The sequence below is a fragment of the Bos indicus x Bos taurus genome, chromosome 7 (assembly GCF_003369695.1).
Source record: "Bos indicus x Bos taurus breed Angus x Brahman F1 hybrid chromosome 7, Bos_hybrid_MaternalHap_v2.0, whole genome shotgun sequence".
Classification (NCBI taxonomy): domain Eukaryota; kingdom Metazoa; phylum Chordata; class Mammalia; order Artiodactyla; family Bovidae; genus Bos; species Bos indicus x Bos taurus.
In genome coordinates this window covers 62,381,515-62,407,622 of record NC_040082.1, presented here as the reverse complement: position 1 = coordinate 62,407,622, position 26,108 = coordinate 62,381,515, and the positions used below count along the sequence as shown (strand labels likewise).

At 42.5% G+C, this 26,108-nt stretch overlaps 1 protein-coding gene across 2 annotated transcripts in view; it reads right to left on the bottom strand.

Annotated features, from left to right (window-relative positions):
- The window catches only part of SPOCK1 (SPARC (osteonectin), cwcv and kazal like domains proteoglycan 1), a 583,899-nt gene that overhangs the window by 36,039 nt on the left and 521,752 nt on the right, over window positions 1-26,108 (bottom strand). For both annotated transcript variants that reach the window (XM_027546431.1, XM_027546430.1), the window contains one exon: window positions 1,543-1,659. In XM_027546431.1, the coding sequence (XP_027402232.1) occupies window positions 1,543-1,659 (117 nt within the window). The remainder of the gene's footprint in view (window positions 1-1,542; window positions 1,660-26,108) is intronic.

The window sequence follows — 26,108 nt, the reverse complement described above, 5'->3', positions numbered from 1 at the left end:
TACTTGTAAAATAATGAAACTAGAACACTTTCTAACACCATACACAAAAATAAACTCAAAATGGATTAAAGATCTAAATGTAAGACCAGAAACTATTAAACTCCTAGAGGAAAACATAGGCAAAACACTCTCTGACATAAATCACAGCAGGATCCTCTATGACCCACCTCCCAGAGTAATGGAAATAAAAGCAAAAATAAACAAATGGGACCTAATTAAAATTAAAAGCTTCTGCACAACAAAGGAAACTATAAGCAAGGTGAAAAGACAGCCTTGAGAATGAGAGAAAATAATAGCAAACAAAGCAATGGACAAAGAATTAATCTCAAAAATATACAAGCAACTCCTTTAGCTCAATTCCAGAAAAATAAAAGACCCAATCAAAAAGTGGGCCAGAGAATCAAACAGACATTTCTCCAAAGAAGACATACAGATGGCTAACAAACACATGAAAAGATGCTCAACATCACTCATTATCAGAGAAATGCATATCAAAACCACAATGAGGTACCATTTCACACCAGTCAGAATGGCTGCTTCCAAAAGTCTACAAGCAATAAATGCTGGAGAGGATATGGAGAAAAGGGAATCCTCTTATACTGTTGGTGGGAATGCAAACTAGTATAGCCACTATGGAGAACAGTGTGGAGATTCCTTAAAGAACTGGAAATAGAACTGCCTTATGACCAAGCAATCCCACTGCTGGGCATACACACTGAGGAAACCAGAATTGAAAGAGACACGTGTACCCCAATGTTCATCGCAGCACTGTTTATAATAGCCAGGACATGGAAGCAACCTAGATGTCCATTGGCAGATGAATGGATAAGAAAGTTGTGGTACATATACACAATGGAATATTACTCAGCCATTAAAAAGAATACATTTGAATCAGTTCTAATGAGGTGGATGAAACTGGAGCCTATTATACAGTGAAGTAAGTCAGAAAAACACCAATACAGTATACTAATGCATATATATGGAATTTAGAAAGATGATAATGATAACCCTATATGCGAGATAGCAAAAGAGACACAGATGTATTGAACAGTCTTTTGGACTCTGTGGGAGAGTGTGAGGGTGGGATGATATGGGAGAATGGCACTGAACCATGTAAAATATCATATGTGAAATGAATCACCAGTCCAGGTTTGATGCATGAAACAGGATGCTCGGGGCTGGTGCACTGGGATGACCCAGAGGGAGGGGATGGAGAGGGTGGTGGGAGGGGGGTTCAGGATGGGGAACACATGTACACTCATGGCAGATTCAAGTCAATGTATGGCAAAACCAATACAATATTGTAAAGTAAAATAAATAATTAATTAAAAAAATAAGTGGTTGTATTTTCTTGATTCTAAGGCATTTCCTTGTCCTCCAGTATTTTAATATTTCTGAAATTGCAGTGTGTTTCAAGTCACTGTGTACATTTAAGTTAGTGTTTCTTTTAACAACAGCATCTCAGGGTGGTCAATCAATATCAGTAACTGAAGAAATGTGGTGTTTAAAATGAAATAAACTAGCAAGAGTAAAGTGTCTTACTGCCTTGGGCTGTTTCAGAGCTGGTGGGCTTGATGACCCTGTTTGCATCCTCATGAAGGGCTCCAAACCAGTCCTTGAGTCGGGAAGCAAGGTTTCTCAACTCCTTGTCCGTGCAAGCTGGAGAAAAAGCAGATGGAACAAACATTAAGTCTGTGGGCTCTCTTCCCTCAACAAGCAATGCTCCAAACAGAACTCTCTCTCCAACCAGGATGTAACTCCTTACCCCACTGTGAAAATGCCCCAAAGATGTTGCCTTCACAGGTAAAGAGCGTGACAAAGTGAGAGCTGAGACTCCCAGGCAAGCAGCGCTATGCAAACCTGAACGTGGACTGCCTCTGCACTCTGAAAGCAAGCTGGGGTGGTCTTAGCATCACGTACCAGCCTCCAAAAGCTGTTATGGGTCCTTTTGCTAACCTGATCAAACTTGCTATTGCAGTTTGCCAGAGAAGATCACATTTTCCACTGAACTCATGCCAAGAGATAAACACTTAGGGATAGCTAATGTTCTTAGGGAAAGGCAGCCTGGGATATCAAAAGACCCCAGGATGAGCAACTCTCAATTTTGCATCAGCTCACATGTGGGTTTCTGAGTGTGGCATATTTTGCCGGCCTTTGGACAAACTGATTTGAATTTCCCTTATGGACAGATGGATGCCTCGTCCCTGAAAGAGTCCTTTTCTGCAGCCCATCTTTAACTAACCAGCTCATCTTTTAGGGTATGACAGAGAAAATTTAATGAACACTCCTTCTGAGAACACGAAACTCCAGATGCTGGATGGGTAGGTGCAGGCTATCTGACAGTCTCAGCAAGAACTAAGACTGGAGGAGAGGAATCCCCAAAGGAGGGACAGTGGCACAGAGAAGGGAGCTGACTTTCCCTTGCTGCCTGATTTTACCCTAATTCTAGGTCCTGAGAATCCTGACAAAGGGTCCAGGCAGTGGGCCTCTAGCAAGAGGCAGAACACCCAGCACTGCATTTAGCAGTTTGCATTGAGAGGGACAGGAATTAGAGACCTAAGGAGATAAAGTCTCAATAAAGAAAAAGTGAAGCCCACCACTGTCACTTTTCCCAAATTCTAAAAGCCAAGCAAGTCACCATTATGACACAGAGCTGCGTTCTGAATGTCTCACGGTGCTGGCAAGATGCAGATGAAGGCTAGAATCTGTCAATGCAGGGGGACCCCAGCGAACACCCAGGCTCTCCACTGGAAGGGACATGGGCAGTGATAAAGGATCTGTGGGTCTCACTCAGATGCCCATCCAGCCTTCACTCGGCTGAGCCCATCAGCCCCCATCTGCCCTGCCAAGGGGTGAATCCTCTCCAGAAGACAACAATACTAGGCAGAGCCTCTCCTCCTGTTTACCTGACTGCATTTAGGAGAGCCCCTCTTTCCTGAGCCTGGGGTTTGGTACTTGATGGAGAACACAGCCCAACTTCCTAAACCTCAGGGAGGAAAAGACTCTCTTGCCCTCCACTTGAGGTGAGGTGGTGAGCAGACCCAGGTGAAGTCTATGCAATCTGAGTGCGCTCATGTCTAGCTGCCGTCTTCCTTCTAGTCAGGAGCCACAGCTGAACTCTGTAAAGCGTGGAATGTGTGACCATTGCTTATACCCAGGTCTCTAATGACCTCAAGACAACACCTGGCTTCCAACAACCAGAACATGATTGTATCTGAAAACACCAGCCAGGAAGTGGCACTGAGGACTGTCTGGAGAGGCAATGGAGTATTTGTGCTCTGGGATGTTGCTGCCTGGTGTGAATCCCAGCTCGACCACTGACTTGCTGGGTGACTCAAACCAGCCACTTAAACCCTCAGTGCCTCCATTTCATCATATCTGTAAACTCAAGGTATCATTATGTGACTATGAAATAGACAAGGTATGTAGCATGCTGAGGAAAACACCTGGTATACAGTAATTACTCAGCATGTGCCAGCTATGATTTTTATTACCTCTACTATTATTTTTATTTTAAAATTGATGATATATAGGTAAGTGTAGAGCAGCTGTCACAGCATTCAGAAAACTAGTAAGAAAATATACTAGCTAAGTTGCTTCAGTCATGTTCAACTCTGCAAAACTATGGACTGTAGACTGCCAGGCTCCTCTGTCTGTGGGTTCCCAGGCAAGAATACTGGAGTGGGTTGCCATGCCCTTCTCCAGGGGATCTTCCCGACCCAGGGATTAAACCTGTGTGTTTATGTCTCCTGCACTGGCAGCCAGGTTCTTTACCGCTAGCACCACCTGGGAAGCCCAAAGACAAAGACAGCTAAACACAATTGGCTTTGGACACACAACTGGCTTCGGCATACCTCTGTGCTAAACTGGTTTTGGCACACACAGATACCTCTGCTATCCAGTAGAATTGCCGTGAGCCACAGGTGACTATTTTCCTTTAAACTGATGAAAATGAAATAAAAGTTAAAATTTAGTTCTTCATTTGCACCCATCCCATTCCAAGTTGCTCAGTAGTCATATGTAGCTAGTGAATGACTCCATCTGTGACAACACAGATACACAGTATTTCCATTGTGGCAGAACATTGTATAACGAGCCCTGGATAAAGCTAGCCACCTTTGGGATTTCCAGCCTTTGCAGGTCCATCGTGATATCCTGACATGTAAGTCTGTGCCTTCAGCCCTTCCCCTCATTCCTTAGCAATGAGCTGAGGAAGGAGATCACGTGCTCACTCAAGCTGGGGACCAGCATCCCATGTTGAACCACGTGCACAGAAAGGAGGAGGAGGAGCTTGTGCTGACAGTGGTGATGCTCATCTCTGCCAGGTACCAGTACCAACCCTTTGGAGAAGCCTCCACTAACAACAGCCCCATTTCAGAGCCTCTGGGGAATAGAAGGCTCTCTTTTCTAAATTTTCGGACTTTGCACATCTCTAAACAGGAGAGGTCGTGGTCTGTTTTTCCAAGGAGAATGGGATATAGGCTCTATAGTCAATCTCAAGTTTGCAAATGGAAAATTAATAGCATCTATTTCTTCCTGATTGCCATGCACACTGTCTATTCTAAATGTTCTTTGAGCAGAGAAAATTGCCAAGTCAACTTGCAAAGGAAATGAATCCCCATCTCATGCTGCAGGATGAATTAGTCATGTATAACTAAACCCTGACAGATGTGCAGGTAATCTATATCTTGAGAAGACTGAATTTCCCACCAGCTTCTCAAAGTATGCAGGCTTTGGGTGGCTGATCAAGTCAGGGACTGGAGTCTTGAAGGAGCAAACCTGTCACTTGGGGAGAAGTCCTCAAGCAGGATGGCACTGGCCTGGGTAGAGAGAGATCAGAAGCTGAATGGAGATAGGAGGCATTCAATTACTGGGCCCTATTCATGCATAGTGTCCTCAACCGAACAGTCCTTATAAGGAGCAAATCAGGCACAGTCTGCCTGGGGCCAGATATGTCCCAGAGGAATAAAATATTCAGAGACGATGGCACACAGAGAGCTATTTGCTCAGATTCGGTATTCTAGCCACAATGCAACCCATCTCCTATGGGAGAAAAGTGCTTGCCTTTTAAGGTGCCTCTTATAGCCCCCGAAAAAGGCAGGAGAGGAGGATTAATGCTCCAGAAATAGGGGCCCTGACGGGTGCCTCCCATACACTTGGTTCCTTCCTTGGGAAAAGACACTTCTGTATGGAGAAAACCATAAAACCACATTTAAATCACACTCTGCCCAGAGGTGGGCCAACCCTTATGATTTCTAGAGGGCTGTCTGGTAGTCTCTCCTGGTGAGAGAAGCAAGGTTCTCAGGCCACCAGCATCCGATCATCAGAGGGGAAGATGCCGCTGTCTTGGGAGAGGATCTGGCCAAGTCGTGAAGACCAGGACCGTGTCCCCATCCACTGCCATATTTCCTGAATGGTGGGCGCAGCCAGCGCTCTGCCCTCCATGCTCCATTCTCTTCCCTTTCACTCCCAACCCTGGCTTTAGCTAACTTTTAATTGCTTTCATTCTCCTACTCATCTCTGCCCAACATCCTCTTCTGCAATCTTTCCATATCTACCTTCTTATTTCTACAGGTTACTCTCTTTCTTCCATGATCTCAATCTGTCCAGCATGGCTAGTGTTGGCAGCATCTCTGAGATCGACTGACCCCCAATCTCTGCCTCCTCCTAGAATCAGAGTGCGGCCCTGCCCAGCACTCATAACCACAGGGCAGACACCCAGGACTGCCTGTCCTGACTCCCACCAAAGTCCCCTGCTTCTTGCTATCTCCGCTGCCAGCCCAGGCACCACTGAGACCTCCCACCAAGTCAAGGCTCCCTGGTCTTGCTCCCCACTTTCCCTTTGCCATCCAGCAGCCAAAGTGATCTTTCCAAAAGGGAAATTTGATTAAGTCACTTTCCCACTTAGCTACTCCACAGGGCCTCAATTGCTCTGCACAAGCCCACCTAGACTCCTTAATGTGATCCCAGTGGCCTCTGCCTCCAACTCTTTTTGCTCCTCCTGGGCCTTGAGGCTCTGAGCTGTCTTTTGCACACACTGTTCTGATGGAACATGTTTCTTCTCTTTGTCTTGCTAATGCTTATCTTCTGTCAGATCTCTGCTTTAAAGCATACCTGTAACTTCCAGCTCAGTGTCCATCTTCCCTTCTAAATCATAGCAACATAAAACACGCCCCGAGGCTGGCTTGCCCCAAGGCTCAGCTCTTGGAGCCCAGCACCTAATGCAGTCAGTTCCTGGCATAAAGAATGCTCCCAATGCATACTTATTAACTGGGCATAACAGTGCTCTTGCTGCCTTCTGTAAACTTCCATCCATCCATCTGCAAGATGGTCTAATAAAGCTTAGCTCGTAGCATCACCACATGGAGTAAGATGAGACAGTATCAGTAAAACCTAGCTCACAGCTACTGGCTTACAATGGGGACTTGATAAATTTATGTTCCCCTTCCCATCTCCCAGTTGTCTGCATAATATGTTAGAATATTATTGTTATGCTTTTCATAAAAGCCCGAGGAGATGCCTGGAATATAAAGAATGACATCTCTCCTTCACTTATTTTGTATGTGGGTCAGTACAAGTCCAGGAGATTCGGGTTGTAATAGTTGCCTGCTTCTTCCAGGTGGCAAAGCTACATGAGGGGAGGGGGGCGTCTGATTCCCACCCCACACACACCTCCATTCTCAGCACTTACCATAAGGATAATCGTTATTCAGAATATATGTACTGAAAGAAACTGTGTGGCACGGGTTACAAACTCCCCAAGTCAAATCGCCATCATGTGGCAGGGACAGGATTTGGATCTCAGCTGTCTCCTTGCTGGGCTGCCCCTGGGTCCTGGACCACCTTTCTGGATTGACTGGGCTTGTGAATAGCCAGTACTAACTGAGGCAATTAATACACCTGGTCCATGCTGTACATGGAAAAAAATCAAAACCTCAGGCCCTCAAAGGTAAAGGAAGCTCTGCCAGCGGGGCAGGGAGGCAGCTAGCCAAGCAGCAGAAGATGGAGGGAGCACCATCAGGCTTTACTGTGAGAACAGTTGTCTTTTGGAAGGGCTGACTCCAGCCTGCTGCCTTCCTATTATGCTCCCAGGAGCATCTATCATCTGTGCAGCCACTGGGGCTTCATTAGAGAAAAGGAGAGGGCTGCTACGTTATTGCAAATGTGCAGGCAGACAGTTCCCTACCCTAGGAAAGCGCAGCACTCAGGCAGAGAAGGCCCAGGTAATTTGGTGTTCTCCCAGCAGACCTGCCCTGAACGAAATGCAATAAGCAAATGTAAATAAGGTGCATGCAGCCTCTGTGGATGGTATACAACCCTGGGAAGAAAATGTGATGGCTTTTTCTACCTGGGCTCTTTCCCCCTCCACAAGGCCTGGAGCTTTTAAGCGGGTATGAAGCCTGTGGGCTTTGAATGCAGACCGTGTAGAAACAAAGCTGGGAGTAAGTACATCATGATGGCTCAGTGGATGGGAGGGAGAAGGGGCACTGTGGCCAACATCATCGGGTAGAAAGTGGTGATGAGGTCATATAGCCCTGGCAGGGTCAGGAGAGAGGAAGGGGTGCCCTGATCTATGAGTATGTGCCTGTGGAGGGGTCAGTCGAGCTGAGCACTGCTTCTTCACTGAATGAGTGTCAGTAGCCTGGTCCTGCCCACCCCCATCACCCATTCACTCCTTCTTCCCTGGCTCCTCTATCTTCCTTCAGACAAAGCCAAAAGCTAGTGAGGAAGTTTCAAGATACATAATGTCCAGGGAAGAGACAGGAGCTGGGAGACTGTGCTCCTTTGAAAAATGCTCCCAAGGTTGATGACCAGTATTCCAAGCTGATCTCAGCTGATTGTTGACTTTGGGGACTGAATGACATGCTACTTATACCAAGCCCTCTTAGAGGATTAGAAAAGAGGAAGGTAAGGCAACAATCTGAGGTATAAACATATATAAAGATGATGTGGAAAATAAAGGTGGGGACAGACTGTGGACATTCTGTATTTAGAGCTACAGTGTTAATACCTAAAAGATACAGTAAGTGTCTATGTCTGTGTGTTACAAATCCTAACCGAAGGCCACGTTGGAACACCCAATTGGGGACGTTTGAAAATGGCAAATCTGACACACAACAATTTTAGGGTATCTGTGAACCTCTGCTAGGGAACCAATTACTGGTATGCTCTCAAAACTCAGAAAATCTTGCAACTAAAGAACCAAATGAGAAAACCAACGCTCCTGCTCAAGGACCCTCCCTCTCCGACCCTAGCCTTACCAATGCTTAGTTCAGCGTGCTGGAAGAAGCTAATATGAAAACAGAATGTAATTTAAACTTTGGTGCTTCGGAGGGTAATTAAAGAGTTGGGCTGGGCTGGAGTTGTCTTTGGAGCAGGCCAGCAGGCCTCTCAGAAATGGAGACCCAGTGCCGGCCCTTTCAAACTAATCTCCTTCAGCCCTCCTAGGTGCTGTTTGTGCATAATTACTTAATCAGAGCAGCAGTGGATCAATGCACTCAGAGTGTTTGCAATTAGCGTCTTCTCTAAAAGGCCTTCTTCAGGGCAGAATTAGATGCTGAGCTGGATCGACACAAGGATGCCTTCCTGAAACGCGTTGCCTAGGGTCCAGCCTCCTCTTTCTACCCTGCCATCCTCATGCTGCTGGGAGCCTTCAGTTACACGTAGTCTTCTCCTCCCCAGTAGGGACTGGGTCCCTCGTGCTGCTGGTTCCCTCCAGCCAGCAGCAAGTGCACCAGTGCTGGCAGGGGGAGTGTGCAAGGAGCACAGAAGAGGGGGTGCTGCACTCCAGGGAGCTCGAAAGACAGGAAGGAAGAGCTACAATTGCTCCTTGGGCTACAGTTTTGGGGTGCTGATCAACTAGGACTGAAATAGGTGAGGGTTGATTCTGCTTAGTATGGTTTTAGGAACAATAACCAGTCATTCTGCTTTAAAAGAATCCTGGGGAGGCAGGAGAGAGTAACTCAGCTCTGGAGGATGACAGCACTGGGCTCAGATGCCATCCTAGCTGAGACTGGACAGGGGCTTTCCCAATGGTCAGTTTCCTCATGTGCAGAATGGAGGTGATGACAGGAAAAGTTTGCAGCTTTATGGGAGGATTAGGCTAGAACAGATTTAAGTGTTCAGCACTTTGAAACCACTGGCTCTGAGATTATTTGTGTCTGTGGATCCACCAAATGTAAAAGGATGGGACTCCAGATCATGAGCATGGTATTTTCACATGAAACGATCCCTGAAGCCAGCTAGTAAGACAAGATTCCTCTCTGCTGTTTCTCAGAGGTTAGGCAACATCTCCAAGGTCTACAAACCCAAGTCCCCTGATTCGACATTCACTTGGCCTACTCACACCCCAGATGCCTGCACCCGGGGGCACTCTGGCCCCATATGCAAGAGAGACACTCTTCCCCAAGTTAAAGACCACACACCTGAAACAAAGGTCAGAACCACACTCCCGACCCTGAATACAAACAGGAGTATAGCGCCTCATTAAGAGTTCAAGATTCTAATACAGATGATCAACAGGCACATGAAAAGATTCTCAGCATCACTAATTATTAGCGAAATGCAAATCGAAACTACAGTGTGGAGGTACCAGTCAGAATGGCCACCATTAAAAAGCCAACAAATAACAGGTGCTGGAGAGAGTGGGCAGAAAAGGAAACCCTCCCACACTACTGGTGGGAATGTAAATTGGTGCAGCCACTCTGGAGAACACTATGGAGGTTCTTTGTTGTTGCTGCTGTTGTTGCGTTACTGTTGTATCTTGACTCTTTTTGTGACCCCATGGACTGTAGCCCACCAGGCTCCTCTATCCATGGGACTTCCCAGGCAAGAATTCTGGAGTGGGTTGCCATTTCCCTGTTCAGAGAATCTTCCCAACCCAGTAATCAAATCTGTGTCTCCTGCATTGACAGGTGGATTTTTCACCACTGAGCCACCATATGGAGGTTCCTTAAAAAACTAAAAACAGAACCATCATATGATGTAGCAATCCCAGTTCTGGGCATATATCCAGACAAAACTATAATTTGAAAGATACATGTACCTCTATGTTCACTGTAGCATTGTTTACAATAGTCAAGACAAGAAAACAACCTAAATGTCTATCAATAGATGAATGCATAAAGATGTGATATACATAGACACATATATATGTTCATCTATATGTGTGTGTGTATACGTATATATATAAAGAGAGAGAGATAGAGAAAGACATGAATTTGAACGAACTCTAGGAGATAGTGTAGGACATGGAATCCTGGTGTGCTGCAGTCCATGGGGTTGCAAAGAATCAAATACGACTTAGCGACTGAACAACATATAAATACATAAAGGAATATTATTCGGCCATCAAAAGAATGTAATGCCATTTGCAGCAACATGGATGGACCTAGAGAGTATCATACTAAGTGAAGTCAGAAAGAGAAAGACAAGGAAATACGTGGGAAAATATGGCACAAATCAACACATCTACAAAACAAAAACAGATGCACAGATATATAGAACAGACTTGCAGTTGCCAAGGAGAGAGAGGGTACAGGTGGGAAGGACTGGGAGTTTAGCAGATGCAAGTAATTATTATATATAGGATGGATAAACAACAAGGTCCTATTGTATAACACAGAGAACTATATTCAATATACTGTTACAATATACTATGACAATATAATGGAAAAGAATATGAAAAACAATATATTAATATAATTAATATATTAAGTATAATATATATAAAAGAATATGAATATATATTGATATGATTGAGTTACTCTGCTATACAGAAGAAATTAACACAACCCCTGTAAATCAAATGTACTTCAATGAATTAAAAAAAAATTTTTTTTTAAGTTCAAACTTCTGGCTCTATCAGCTCTGAGTTTGAACACCAGCTCTCAGTTTACAAGTGGTTGCTTTTCACATATCCCTGCTCTTCTCCAAGCCTCAGGTCTTTCATCTGTAAAATGGTGATATTAACAGTCTCAACCCCATGGGGTTATGGTAGGGAGTTACTGTGAAGATGAAGCTTTCAGAAACCAGCAGGCAACCACAAGTATCCTCTCTTCTGAGGAACGTCAGGGGCTGGTTGCACTTACCCTTGAGATCTAAGAGATATGCTGCCAGCCATAGCGGTTTTAATGACAGAAAATAAAACTGGGCAGATAGCAAAGTGAATCAGTTATACCTCATTGTAAACCAACTATATTCCAATAAAAATTTTTAAAAAGAAAAAAACTGGGGCTTCTTGCAGGGATTTTATTTTTTAAAATTAATTTAATTGGAGGCTAATTACTGTACAGTATTGTAGTGGTTTCTGCCATACACTGACATGAATTAGCCATGGGTGTACATGTGTTCCCTATCCTGAACTCCTCTCCCGGCTCCCTTCCCATCCTATCCCTCAGGGTCATCCCAGTGCACCAGCCCTGAGCACCCTGTCTCATGCATCAAACCTGGACTGGCAATCTATTTCACATATGGTAATATACATGTTTCAATGCTACTCTCTCAAATCATCCCACCCTCACCTTTCCCACAGAGTCCAAAAGTCTGTTCTTTACATCTATGTCTCTTTTGCTGTCTCACATATAAGGCCATTGTTACCATCTTTCTAAATTCCATACATATGTGTTAATATACTGTATTGGTGTTTTTCTTTCTGACTTACTTCATTCTGTATAATAGGCTCCAGTTTCATCCACCTCATTAGAACTAATTCAAATGCATTCTTTTTAATAGCTGAGTAATATTCCATTGTGTATATGTACCACAGCTTTCTTATCCATTCATCTGCCAATGGACATCTAGGTTGCTTCCATGTCCTGGCTATTGTAAACAGTGCTTTGATGAACACTGGGGTACATGTGTCTCTTTCAATTCTGGTTTCCTCGGTGTGTATGCCAAGCAGTGGGATTACTGGGTCATATGGCAGTTCTATTTCCAGTTTTTTAAGGAATCTCCACACTGTTCTCCATAGTAGTTGTACTAGTTTGCATTCCCACCAACAGTGTAAGAGTTTTCCCTTTTCTCCACACCCTCTCCAGCATTTATTGTTTGTAGACTTTTTGATAGCAGCCATTCTGACCGGCATGAGATGATACCTCAATGTGGTTTTGATCTGCACTTCTCTGATAATGAGTGATGTTGAGCATCTTTTCATGTGTTTGTTAGCCATCTGTATGTCTTCTTTGGAGAAATGTCTGTTTAGTTCTTTGGCCCATTTTTTGGTTGGGTCATTTATTTTTCTGGAATTGAGCTGCAGGAGTTGCTTGTATATTTTTGAGATTAATTCTATGTCAGTTGCTTTGTTTGCTATTATTTTCTCACATTCTGAGGAGATTTTAAAAGCATACACAAGGTGAATTCCCATTTCTAATTGGAGATCATCTCAAAGAATTGAGCGAGGTTGTGCCTGCTCAAATTAAATTGCATTATTACATGTAATTCCAGTTTTTACTTTTCAGTGCCTAAAACATCGATATATATGCATGTTTCTCTTATCCTTAGAGGATGCATCATTTTGTGTAAAAACAAGCATGAGCAAAGGAATTAGGGCTCCATTATTCAGGAGCTTGCTAATAAAGTCCTTCTTAAAAAGCAATCTTTGAAAGAACTTAAAATACATTAAACTGGGAGGAAGATGAGTTAAACCAATTAGTGGTACAACCTACAAGAAAAGACAGATAGATTTCCCTATTAAACCCATTACTGTTCTCAGTAACCAGATTTGAGGAGACTTTAATGTTTCTCTTGATTCTAATGATAATCCTTCATCTGGAAAAAGAAATACATTCAGAACTTGTACAACATTTGTAAATGTGCATTAGTGGAGTAGCATTTATAACAATAATCTGGAGTAGAGAGGTTAGCTTGATGAAATAAGCTTTTAAAACTTCTGATAAAAATCCACAGATTTTCCATACTCCAGGGCAAAACAAAATGTTATATATGCAAAGTATTGGTCAAAAATTGCTAACTCTGGCTTTACTTGTCTTTGTCAGGCAGTAGGTAAGCATTTCCCTAAATGGGAAACCTAGAATAGATGAGCAGCAGTGCAGAAAATAGCAGTTTTAAAGACGGATTTCATAGCCAACCACATTTCCCAGGTCCTCAACTAATAAAGACTAAACTGGAAAAAAATCTTGTTCTCACTTAAAATGAGATAAGGCAGAGCCCTGGGAACAGGGCAGGGATGTGGAGGGTCAGTTCCTGCATGGCTCATCCCACTGCAGAGACGCAGACTCAGTGCCTGCAAATCACTTTTGTGTTTTATTAATGTCTGAGCTCAAATGGCTGGTGGCAGTCAGGGAAGGCTTCCAGGAAGAGGCAAGACTAGAGCCAAGGCTCGTGTGCAGGGTTGACTTGGAAAAGGAGAAGACATTCCAGGAAAGTCTTAGAAATAATGAGGAAGCCAACTGGAATGAAGTGACTATTTAATTTTTACAGCTGATTTATATTTAAATTAGCTCTACTCAAGCACACCAACTTGAGCATAATTTGCTCTAATTCTGAATCATAAACATATACAAAAATCAAACATATAAATATGTGTATATATAAAATCTCCTGTAGATCTGTGTAGAGACAGTTCATTATTTTACACATTATATACATGTTTACATGCATTTCAAGGACCCTTTTCTGACCAGGTGAAACACTGACTATTCAAGGACTGATACACAAGCCTATATCTGCAAGGTTTTAGTAACAGAAAACATATTTTTTAGGGTACATATAAGAAGAATCTCCATTCCTAACTGGAGATTTGTGTCCAGTGTAATCTGTTCAAATTCAAGGTCCAAATTTGGGCATTTTTAAACAAGATTCTGTGTTTTTCAATCCCTAAAAACCAATACATGCATGTATGTTTTGACCTTAAATATGACATAAAGTTTGTTGTTTAACAGGATAGGAAGCGACAGAGGATTGGCAGAAGACCATGCCTGCCAAGCTTGGGATGGAGAGGTGGTGCTGATGGCCCAGGATGTATATGGAACCTACCACCCTCTTCTCATGACAAAGGTCCAGAAGAACCTCCAGGGGTGCTGGAGTCTAGAGTGAGAGGGTAGAGGTTGGAGCAGGAACTGAAAACTCCCAGTGGTAACTGAGGTCAGGACAGAATGGTCGTGGATGTGCCTGGAGCAGATGCAGCCTGGCATCTTCACTTTCATGCTTCTGGTGGACAAGCTGATAGAAGATGAGGATAAATAAAGCAAGGTCTGGAGAAGAACTGCCTTCTGGAACCATATAGGGTGTCTTAAGCTATTCCAAGTTCTGCCAGGTTCAGTGAAAAACTCACTGTTCTCTTCACCCTTGAGGTTATACAGCTCACTCTAAATTTGTCTCCACTGTACCCCGGTAGCCTTAGGGCAGAAATGACTATAGCTACTTAACAGGATAAGATGGTATCCAGCCTCAAGGGACTTTCTTTGGACTCACAGAGGGCCTCTGACTGGCAAAAAGATGAAATAGTAGCTATTATTATTTCTGTTTCTATAAATATTTCTGTATTTGGTCACAACAGAGTGTTTAGAGATTTGGTACCTAACAAGGCATAGCTAGCAACTTCCTATTTCCCCTCCTAAATATCATAATAAACAAAGAAAACAGAAAAAAAGTTATAAATTCCATTTTCAGTAAAACTAGAAAAGAGATATCATCCATAGCTTTAAACAATATAGCAGAAACCACCCAGATGGAAGTAAAATGTCCAGGTAGGGCAATAAAAAAAATCAAAAATATGTTTCTGATAATGTGAAGGACTCCTCCTGAGGTGATAGATCCACATTTCCTGCTCAGCAAGAACTAAGGGACCTGAAGAAAGGATGGGGCACAGATCAAACAGATGCTACACAGGTAGAAAAATGAGTAAGAAAGCAGGAAAAGAGTGTAGTGGCCTAGGGGCAGCAGGTCTCAGAAAATGCTCATAGCATTGTTCTTTCTATCAGTAAGAAGCACTCCAAAGTGTAACTTTGGTACAGCAAGAACAGTGGAGATAGGTGATGAGAGAAACCCTCTTAGGGCTCATCTGTTTCAGAGAAACAGAAAAGAAACAGAGCAGCCATCTTAGCAGGAAGCCATCTATCACCGGTAACACTGAAGTGAGTGCTTTTGTACTGTGGGGGCTATAGAAGAAACAGGTTTCACCCCCTCCATCCCTAGGACTCCCTTTCGAACAGGTAAGCCATTAAACTCTTAACTTATTGTAATATGTTTTTAAAGATGCTGACATGTAGATATTGTTCTTGTTCAGTCGCTCATTGGCATCTGACTCTGCTACCCCATGGACTGCAGCACACCAGGATTCCCTGTCTTTCACCATCTCCTGGAGCTTGCTCAAACTCATGTCCATTGAGTTGATGATGCCATCCAACCATCACATCCTCTTCTCCTCCTGCCTTCTATCTTTCCAAGCATCAGGGTCTTTCCCAATGAGTCAGCTACGTACATCATGTGGCTAAAGTACTGGAGCTTCAGCTTCAGCATCAGTCTTTCCAATGAATATTCAGGATTGATTTCCTTTATGATTGACTGGTTTGATCTCCATGGAGTCCACTCCATCTCTTCTCTAACACCATGGTTTGAAAGCATTAAATCTTCAGCCCTCACATTCATATATGACTACTGGGAAAAAATGTAGCTTTGACTATACTGACCTTTGTCGGCAAAGTAATGTCTCTGCTTTTTAATACACTGTCTAGGTTTGTCACAGCTTTTCTTCCAAGGAGCAAGAGTCTTTTAATTACATGGCTGCAGTCCCCATCTGCCGTGACTTTGGAGCCCTATAAAGTAGTCTTTCACTGTTTCCCCATCTATATGCCATGAAGTGATGGGACTGGATGCCATGATCTTCGTTCTTTGAATGCTGAGTTTTAAACCAGCTTTTTCACTCTCCTCTTTCACCTTCATCAAGAGGCTCTTTCATTCACCTGTGCTTTCTGCCGTAACGGTGGTGTCACCTGTGTATCTGAGGTTACTGATATTTCTCCCGGCATCTTGATTTCATCTTGTGCTTCTTCCAGACCAACATTTCTCATGATGTACTCTTCATATAAGCTAAATAAGCAGAGTGACAGTATACAGCCTTGACGTACTCTTTTCCCAGTTTTGAACCAGTCCATTGTTTTCTGTCTGGTTCTAACTGTTGCTTTTTGACCTGCATACAGGTTTCTCAGGAGGGAGGTAAGGTGGTCTGGTATTCCCATCTCTTGAAGAATTTTCCATAGTTTTTTATGATTCACACAGTCAAATGTTTTAGTGTAGTTAATGAAGCAGATGTTTTCTAGAATTCTATTGCTTTTTCTATGATCCAGCGGATGTTGGCAATTTGACCTCTGGTTCCTCTGCCTTTTCTAAATCCAGCTTGTACATCTGGAATTTCTTAATTCATGTACTGTTGAAACCTAGCTTGGAGGATTTTGAGCATGACATTGCTATCATGTGAAATGAGCACAACTGTATGGAAGTTTGAACATTCTTTGGCATTGCCCTTTTTTGGGACTGGAGTGAAAACTGACCTTTTCCAGTTCTATGGCCACTGCTGAGTTTCCCAAATTTGCTGGCATATTGAGTACAGCACTTTCACAGCATCATCCTTTAGGATTTGAAACAGCTCAGCTGGAATTCCATCACCTCCACTAGCTTTGTTTGTAGTAATGTTTCCTAAGGCCCACTTGACTTCACTCTCCAGAATGTCTGGCTCTAGGTGAGTGATCACACCATTATGGTTATCCAGGTCATGAAGATCTTTTTTGTAGAGTTCTTCTATGTATTCCTGCCACCTCCTCTTAATATCTTCTGCTTCTTTTAGGTCCATACTATTTCTGTCCTTTATTGAAATGGACATGAAATTAACATGAAATGTTCCCTTGGTATCTCTAATTTTCTTGAAGCAATCTCTAGTCTTTCCCATTCTATTGTTTTCTTATATTTCTTTGCATTGTTCACTCAAAAAGGCTTTCTTATCTCTTCTTGCTATTCTTTGGAACTCTGCATTCAGATGGGTATATCTTCCTTTTTCTCCTTTGCCTTTCACTTCTTTTCTTTTCTCTGCTTTTTGTAAAGCCTCCTCAGACAACCATTTTGCCTTTTTGCCTTTCTTTTTCTTGGGATGGTTTTGATCACTAGCTCCTGTACAGTGTTATGAACCTCCATCCATAGTTCTTCAGGAACTCTAATAGATTTATTCCCTTGAATCTATTTGTCAACTTCCACTGTATAATTGTAAGGGATTTGATTTAGGTCATAGCTGAATGGCCTAGTGGTTTTCCCTATTTTCTTCAATTTAAGTCTGAATTTTGCAATAAGGAGATCATTATCTGAGTCACAGTCAGCTCCCAGTCTTGTTTTTGCTGACTGTATAGAGCTTCTCCACCTTCAGCTGCAAGGAATATAATCAATCTGACTTTGGCACTGACCATCTGGTGATGTCCATGTGTAGAGTCTTCTCTTGTGTTGTTGGAAGAGGGTATTTGCTATGACTGGTGCATTCTCTTGGCAAAACTGTTAGCCTTTGCCCTGCTTCATTTTGTACTCCAAGGCCAAACTTGCCTATTACTCCAGGTATCTCTTGACTTCCTACTTTTGCATTCCAGTCCCCTATAATGAAAAGGACAGCTCTGGTGGGTGTTAGTTCTAGAAGAACTTGTAGGTCTTAATAGAACCATTCAACTTCAGCTTCTTCAGCATTAGTGGTTGGGATATCGACTTGCATTACTGTTGTTTTTGAGGTTGCCCCAGTACTCTATTTTGGACTCTCTTGTTGACTATGAGGCTATTCTATTTCTTCTAAGGAATTCTTGCCCACAGTAGTAGATATAAAAGTCATCTGAATTAAATTCACCCATTCCAGTCCATTTTAGCTCATGGATTCCTAAAATGTCGATGTTCACTCTTGCCATCTCCTGTTTGACCACTTCCAATTTACCTTCATTTATGGACCTAACATTCCAGGTTCCTATGCAGTATTGTTCTCTACAGCATTGGACTTTACTTTCACCACCAGACACAACCACAACTAGGCATTGTTTCTGCTTTGGCTTAGCCTTTTCATTCCTTCTGGAGCTATTTCTCTGCTCTTCTTCAGTAGTATATCAGACACCTCCCAAACTGGAGAGTTCATCTTTCAGTGTCATATCTTTTTGCCTTTTTATACTATTCATGGAGTTCTTAAGGCAAGAATGCTGAAGTAGTTTGCCATTCCCTTCTCCAGTGGACCACGTTTTGTCAGAACTCTCCACCATGTCCCATCCATCTTAGGTGGCTCTACATGGCATGGCTCATAGTTTCATTGAGTTAGACAAGGCTGTGATCCATGTGATCAGTTTGGTTAATTTTCTGTGATTGTGGTTTTCATTCTGTCTCCCCTCTGATGGATGAGGATAAGAGGTTTGTGGAAGCTTCCTGATGGGAGGGACTGGCTATGAGGAGAACTGGGTCTTGCTCTGGTGGGCAAGGCAATGCTCAGTAAATCTTTAATCCAATTTTCTGCTGATGGGTGGGGCTATGTTCCCTTACTGTAGTTTAGCATGAGGCAGACCATGGTAGGGATAATGGCAACCTCTTCCAAAAGGACTTATGTCAGCATGTTGATATTATATATATGTATAATATGTGCTTTCCATATATATATTATTTCATAAAAATTATGGAAAAGAGCAACAAAACAAAGCTTACCACAGAACACTCAGCATAAAAATGGTAACAGTGAAAATATGTATAACACCATGAATTAAGATAAAACAATTACTTTTATGAAGAAAGACAATAAAACAATATTCAAGGACTCAGAGAAGAGATGAAGAGAGAACAGATGAGACAGCCTGTGAACATTCAGGTCCCAGCAAAGAAGTAGAAAGAACATCCAGAATCATCATAAAAATGAAGCTGGATTGGAAGAAGCACAAGGGAGGATGCTGAGGGAAACTCACTGAGAGAGGAGGATGCTAAAATAGAGAGAGTGAACAGCATGAAATAAGAAATTACAAAGGATTACAGAGCAAATTACAGCTACGGAAAGGAGGCAAGGGAAATCCTACATGTGCATAATTGGAGCCTCTGAAGACACAAAAGAAAACATTGGAAGAGGATATATATTTAAAATGTAACTCATTAACCCATTCCTAAAATAAAAGAAAAATTGAAGCTACATATTGAAAAGGCACAGCATGAGCCAGGGAAAATCAGCCTAGAATAGTCAACTCAGACATTTAAATCTATCCTAACGAAGTTTGTTGTTTAGTCACTAAGTCATGTCTGACTCTTTTGCAACTGCATGGACTAGCCCACCAGGCTCCTCTATCCATGGGATTTTCTGGGCAAGAATACTGGAGTAGGCCATTTCCTTCTCCACGGGGTCTTCCCAACCCAGGGATAGAACCTGTGTCCCCTGCATTGCAAGCAGAATCTCTGCCTCTGAGCCACTGGGGAAGCCCATCCTAATGAAGTTACTAGACTGTGAAAAGCAAATAAATGGTAACTTAGTAGCAGAAAAGATGACTAATAAACTTATGAAAGATAAAAGAAACAAGGCTGCCTGCAGATTTCAGAACAGCAATATTCAAAGTCAGAATCCAGTGAAGCAATATGTATAAGACAGTCAAGAAAAGAAAATTGAACCAGGCGTTATATCCACCTGAGTTACCATCCAGGAATAAATACTACAGAAAACCAGTTTTGAACCTTCAGTGACTTAGGGGATATGGTTTGCATGAGCCCTTCAGAGGAGCTATGAGAGGATGCACTGTGGCCAACCATAGAGATGACTTGGGAAATCCATTTACTTGTGAAGGAAAAAAGATGGAGATGAGCATGAAAGGTAAGAATGCAGATGCTACATGCCCTGATAATGCGGAAATGATACAACTACAAAAAAAAAAAAAGAAAAAGAAAAAAGAAAAGCAGAGGCGGGAGGAAGGAAAAAGATACAGGTAGATCAAATTTCCTGATTTCCTCTTTGGGTCATAAAAACATCAAAAGATGACAAATCAAGTATTAGAAGAGTGAATATTTTTACAGAACAAAGACAAGCTCTAAGAGAATAATTATATTAACAATCGTCAAGTAATAGAAGGGGAGGAGATGTGAAAAGAAGGGAAGGAACAAAGGGAAAGAATATTATTTTCCTAACTTTTAAAGGGATAACATCCTTGAGTATCAGAAAAATTATACATGCACCTGCCCTCCCACAAACAATAAAATAGAGCATACAGTGGAAGGAAAACAAAAAAATAACAGAGTTGATAGGACCAAACAATTTTTATATCAATAAATCTAAATTGGACTCAGAGGGATGGTATGGGTAGGGAGGAGGGTTCAGGATGGGGAACACGTGTATACCTGTGGCAGATTCATGTTGATATATGGCAAAACCAATACAATATTGTAAAGTTAAAAAATAAAATAAAATAAATTCATCTCATAAAAGAATAATATTTTAATTTCAAACCAGGTTACAGAGAAAAACCTAACTCCATACGGACTGCAAGAGCATAAGAACTGCCAAGCAATTCAGAAAGGTTGCTAGATACTTTGACTCCAGATTTCCTCTTTGGGACTAGAATCTCCAATTATGAACATTCCATGCATTTGGAGTAACGTGTATAAGGCTATCTGCTACAGGATTATTTGAAATAGCAAAAGGCCGAAAATAATTCAGATGTGCATGGTTAAATCCACTATAGCACATCTGCCTGATGGAAAACTATACAGCTATTTGTATGATATGCCAGAATCTCTGACATACATTAAGTAAAAAAGCAAAGTACAGAATACAATATTGTAAAGTAATTAACCTCCAATTAAAATAAATCAAATCAGATCAGATCAGTCGCTCAGTCGTGTCCGACTCTTTGCGACCCCATGAATCGCAGCACGCCAGGCCTCCCTGTCCACCACCAACTCCCGGAGTTCACTGAGACTCACTTCCATTGAGTCAGTGATACCATCCAGCCATCTCATCCTCTGTCGTCCCCTTCTCCTCCTGCCCCCAATCCCTCCCAGTATCAGGGTCTTTTCCAATGAATCAACTCTTCGCATGAGGTGGCCAAAGTACTGGAGTTTCAGCTTTAGCATCATTCCTTCCAAAGAATCCCAGGGCTGATCTCCTTCAGAATGGACTGGATGGATCTCCTTGCAGTCCAAGGGACTCTCAAGAGTCTTCTCTAACACCACAGTTGAAAAGCATCAATTCTTCGGTGCTCAGCCTTCTTCACAGTCCAACTCTCACATCCATACATGACCACAGGAAAAACCATAGCCTTGACTAGACGAACCTTTGTTGGCAAAGTAATGTCTGTGCTTTTCAATATGCTATCTAGGTTGGTCATAACTTTCCTTCCAAGGAGTAAGCCTCTTTTAATTTCATGGCTGCAGTCACCATCTGCAGTGATTTTGGAGCCCCCCAAAATAAAGCCTGACACTGTTCCCACTGTTTCCCCATCTATTTCCTATGAAGTGGTGGGACCGGATGCCATGATCTTCATTTTCTGAATGTTGAGCTTTAAGCCAACTTTTTCACTCTCCACGTTCACTTTCATCAAGAGGCTTTTGAGTTCCTCTTCACTTTCTGCCATAAGGGTAGTGTCATCTGCATATCTGAGGTTATTGGTATTTCTCCCGGCAATCTTGATTGCAGCTTGTGCTTCTTCCAGTCCAGCGTTTCTCATAATGTACTCTGCATATGTTAAATAAACAGGGTGACAATATACAGCCTTGATGAACTCCTTTTCCTATTTGGAACCAGTCTGTTGTTCCATGTCCAGTTCTAACTGTTGCTTCTTGACCTGCATACAAATTTCTCAAGAGGCAGGTCAGGTGGTCTGGTATTCCCATCTCTTTCAGAATTTTCCACAGTTTGTTGTGATCCATGCAGTCAAAGGCTTTGGCATAGTCAATAAAGCAGAAATAGATGTTTTTCTAGAACTCTCTTGCTTTTTCAGTGATCCAGTGGATGTTGGCAATTTGATCTCTGGTTCCTCTGCCTTTTCTAAAACCAGCTTGAACATCAAAAGTTCACAGTTCACATATTGCTGAAGCCTGGCTTGGAGAATTTTGAGCATTACTTTACGTGTGAGATGAGTGCAATTGTGCGGTAGTTTGAGCATTCTTTGGCATTGCCTTTCTTTGGGATTGGAATGAAAACTGACCTTTTCCAGTCCTGTGGCCACTGCTGAGTCTTCCAAATTTGCTGGCATATTGAGTGCAGCACTTTCACAGCATCATCTTTCAGGATTTGGAATAGCTCAACTGGAATTCCATCACCTCCACTAGCTTTGTTCATAGTGATGCTTCTAAGGCCCACTTGACTTCACATTCCAGGATGTCTGGCTCTAGGTCAGTGATCACAGCATCGTGATTATCTTGGTCGTGAAGATCTTTTTTGTACAGTTCTTCTGTGTATTCTTGCCATCTCTTCTTAATATCTTCTGCTTCTGTTAGGTCCATACCATTTCTGTCCTTTATCAAGCTCATCTTTGCATGAAATGTTCCTTTGGTATCTCTGATTTTCTTGAAGAGATCCCTAGTCTTTCCCATTCTGTTGTTTCCCTCTATTTCTTTGCATTGATTGCTGAAGAAGGCTTTCTTATCTCTTCTTGCTATTCTTTGGAACTCTGCATTCAGATGTTTATATCTTTCCTTTCTTCCTTTGCTTTTCGCTTCTCTTCTTTTCACAGCTATTTGTAAGGCCTCCCTAGACAGCCATTTTGCTTTTTTTCATTTCTTTTCTATGGGAATGGTCTTGATCCCTGTCTCCTGTACAACGTCACGAACCTCATTCCATAGTTCATCAGGCACTCTATCTATCAGATCTAGGCCCTTAAATCTATTTCTCACTTCCACTGTATAATCATAAGGGATTTGATTTAGGTCATACCTGAATGGTCTAGTGGTTTTCCCTACTTTCTTCAATTTAAGTCTGAATTTGGCAATAAGGAGTTCATGGTCTGAGCCACAGTCAGCTCCTGGTCTTGTTTTTGCTGACTGTATAGAGCTTCTCCATCTTTGGCTGCAAAGAATATAATCAATCTGATTTCAGTGTTGACCATCTGGTGATGTCCATGTATAGAGTCTTCTCTTGTGTTGTTGGAAGAGGGTGTTTGTTATGACCAGTGCATTTTCTTGGCAAATAAATTTTTAAAAAAATAAAAAGCAATGCCAGAATAGAGTGTATTATGTCTACTACTATGTCTCTGTTAAAGGAGGGGATAAGAATCTGTATTTGTGTTTACTTCTGTATGCATCAAGAACTCCTCAAAGATATGTGGAAAACTAATTATAATGGCCTCCCTTTGCAGGGAAGATGGGGGAATGGGAGGAAGGACCCCTGCCCTCCTTTTCATGCTTTCTGGCTGTGATGAGAATGCACACCTCTTCAAAAAATGAAGCTCTGTTTTCCCAGTCTGTCTGTCTCCCTGTTCCCCACTCACTCAGTTGGGTCCTCAGTGCTGGGCTCATGAACACCACACAGTGCTGGTTGATGTTTGCTGAATAAATGAGCAAATGCAGTGCAGGGCAGTAGCCCCTAGGTGGAATAAAGCTCCAGGGATAGGACCTCGAGAGGCCCATGAGCTATGTAACTCAGGACAGTGTATGCCCCTCCTTCCATTCTAATGCCACCTGCTAATGTTTGTCTTTTTAACCCAAAGGGGAAAAATAATCCCTAAACACATATTTTTTAATCAACTCGATCTGTGTGCTGTTCACCATCCTGCCTTGTGACCTTGGGCAGGTCTAAATTCAATTTCAGCACTCCCTCAGCCAGACACGTGGGGGGATGCGAGATGATTAAGACATGGCCCTTGCCTGGTGTTCAGGCTCCCCTCTCCTTATTTGTAAAAGGACAACGTTTTCCCTTCACTGAGTCAGAGGAATTTTAACGACAAAAACCTTTCTCCCAGAATGTTCTCTGCTCGAGAACCAAGGCTCAGCACAAATGTGTTCCTGTGTAGGATCCTCTCTTCCACCCACCCAGGAAGGTGCAACCATCCTTTCATGGGATGTCCCCAGAGCCCTCTACTTAGAATTCTGCTTTTCTGTGCTTTGTCACACCCTATTGTCCCTTCTGGACTCTGAGCCAACACAGCAAGGATTCTGCAACAGTCACACCTATACTTACTCCCAGTTTCCAGCAGAGTGTCTGGTCAAAGGTGGGCATTTACATATTTGCAGAAGGCACAACGGAAGTAATCTGATTACTCTGAGCTAAGTGATGGTATTTCCATCACCACAGAAGTATCAAGAATAAACATGGTAAAGAAATCAAATAAAAGAGTGCATTTGAGGATAAGGGGGAGAATTATAACCACCACCAAGATGAATAACTTCTAGCCAAAAGATGCCTAGACTTGGAGGGGGGAAGGGATAGGAGAGATATGATACATGGCTGCCTGACTCTATGATGCTGACTAAATATAAAGACATGCTATCTTAGTGACGCCTCAGGAAGCCTGGGAGGGTGATCCTATGCCCGCCTCCGCCGACACTTGGTATTTGAGAATGCCAAGTAGGAAATGTAGAGTAGAAGTAGGAAATGGCAACCTGCTCCAGTATTCTTGCCTGGAAAATTCCATGGACAGAGTAGCCTGGCGGCCTATAGTCCATGAGGTCACAAAGAGTTGAACATGACTTAGTGACTGAGCACACAAACACGCTAAAGACAGGTTGAGGCCTTGCCCATTCTTGCCTGCTTTCCGTGCAACACACATGTAAAGCCCAAAGCTGGCATCTGAACCCATGACCAAATGATTCTCGTTCCTGCTGTTTACTCTACCCATGCTGATTCACTTACGGGAAGGCTGGGCTGATTCTTCCACTGCAGATACCATTTTGACTTCCCCTGCCCAAGGCACGAAATTACCAGAAAACCTGGTAACTCTGAGTTCGGGGTTCCACAGGCTGATGTCTGGCTCACGGGCTTACAGATTGGCATTAACCCATTCTGTAAACACCTCAGCCAGCCTGGCAGAAGCTGGGTGTCCCTGGGATCTCACTGTCCTATTTCTTTGCATATTGTGATGGAAGGATGCAGGAAGGACACCACACATCTGGCTTGTTTCAGCACTGGCTTCTCATTTCTGTCTGGATAGTTACCACTAAGTAATTTAGTTTATCTATGTCTCCGTGAGCTTATTTGGAAACCATGGAACACTGCTTACAGAAAATTAAGCTTCGTTTTCTTTAAGCATTCAGCCAATAGTACAGGCAGGAGAGAGTGATCTGGAGGTAACTGGCTTATGAATATGTAAACACGATACATTTAGCAAATTATGTAGACTTCACACTTCAGAGCATTGATGAAAACAAAGGTACCTTCCAAGGAAGCTTTAGTGCAATAGAGCCATTCTGAAAGGAATAGAGTTATTGGTTTTTAAGAATAGCTCAACTCAGATACAAATGGAAAATAATGATTTACACTGTGGAGCAGGGGGTGGGCATAAGCAGAATTTGAACAGGTCTAATTTGAAGTGGTGTTAAGGTGTCTCCAAGGACTTGGAAAGAATTATGGCCCATAACATGCGTTGAGATTGAATTCATGGTGTGATGAGGTTGTACATTTCAAACTCAATTCCACTGTGACTCCTCACGTTTCACACAATTTCCCAGCATATGTTTTTCTCCTTGAGCCTAAAGAAAGAATTCTAGATGTACCTTTAGCTCAAAAACAATTGCAATAGTTAAAGCATGCCTTAAATCCATTATCTTTTCTATTCTCCACCAAGACCTGTTGCCTAAGGGGCATCAGGGCAGCTCAGCTGCATTACTGTCATAAATATTAACCCCACTAGTAATAATATGTTCTAGGAGCTGCCATATATTAAATATCTACTATTGCCAAGAACCATGCTAGCACTTTGCCTTCAGTTAATCCTGGTAATAACTCATCAAAATCATTACTCTTACTCCTCTTTTACTGATAGAAATAAGTTAGGGAGGGTAAGTGACTTCTTTTCTGGCTGCCACTGAGTGCTTATGATATGACAGGTGCTATATATGCAAATAGTATCTCACTGAATCATCATCCCAACTCAACAAGGTAGGGAGTTTCATTAATATCCATTTGCAAGGCTGTGAACCAGAAGAAATTACATTGCATTGCAGGTCAAGCTAAAAGAGGG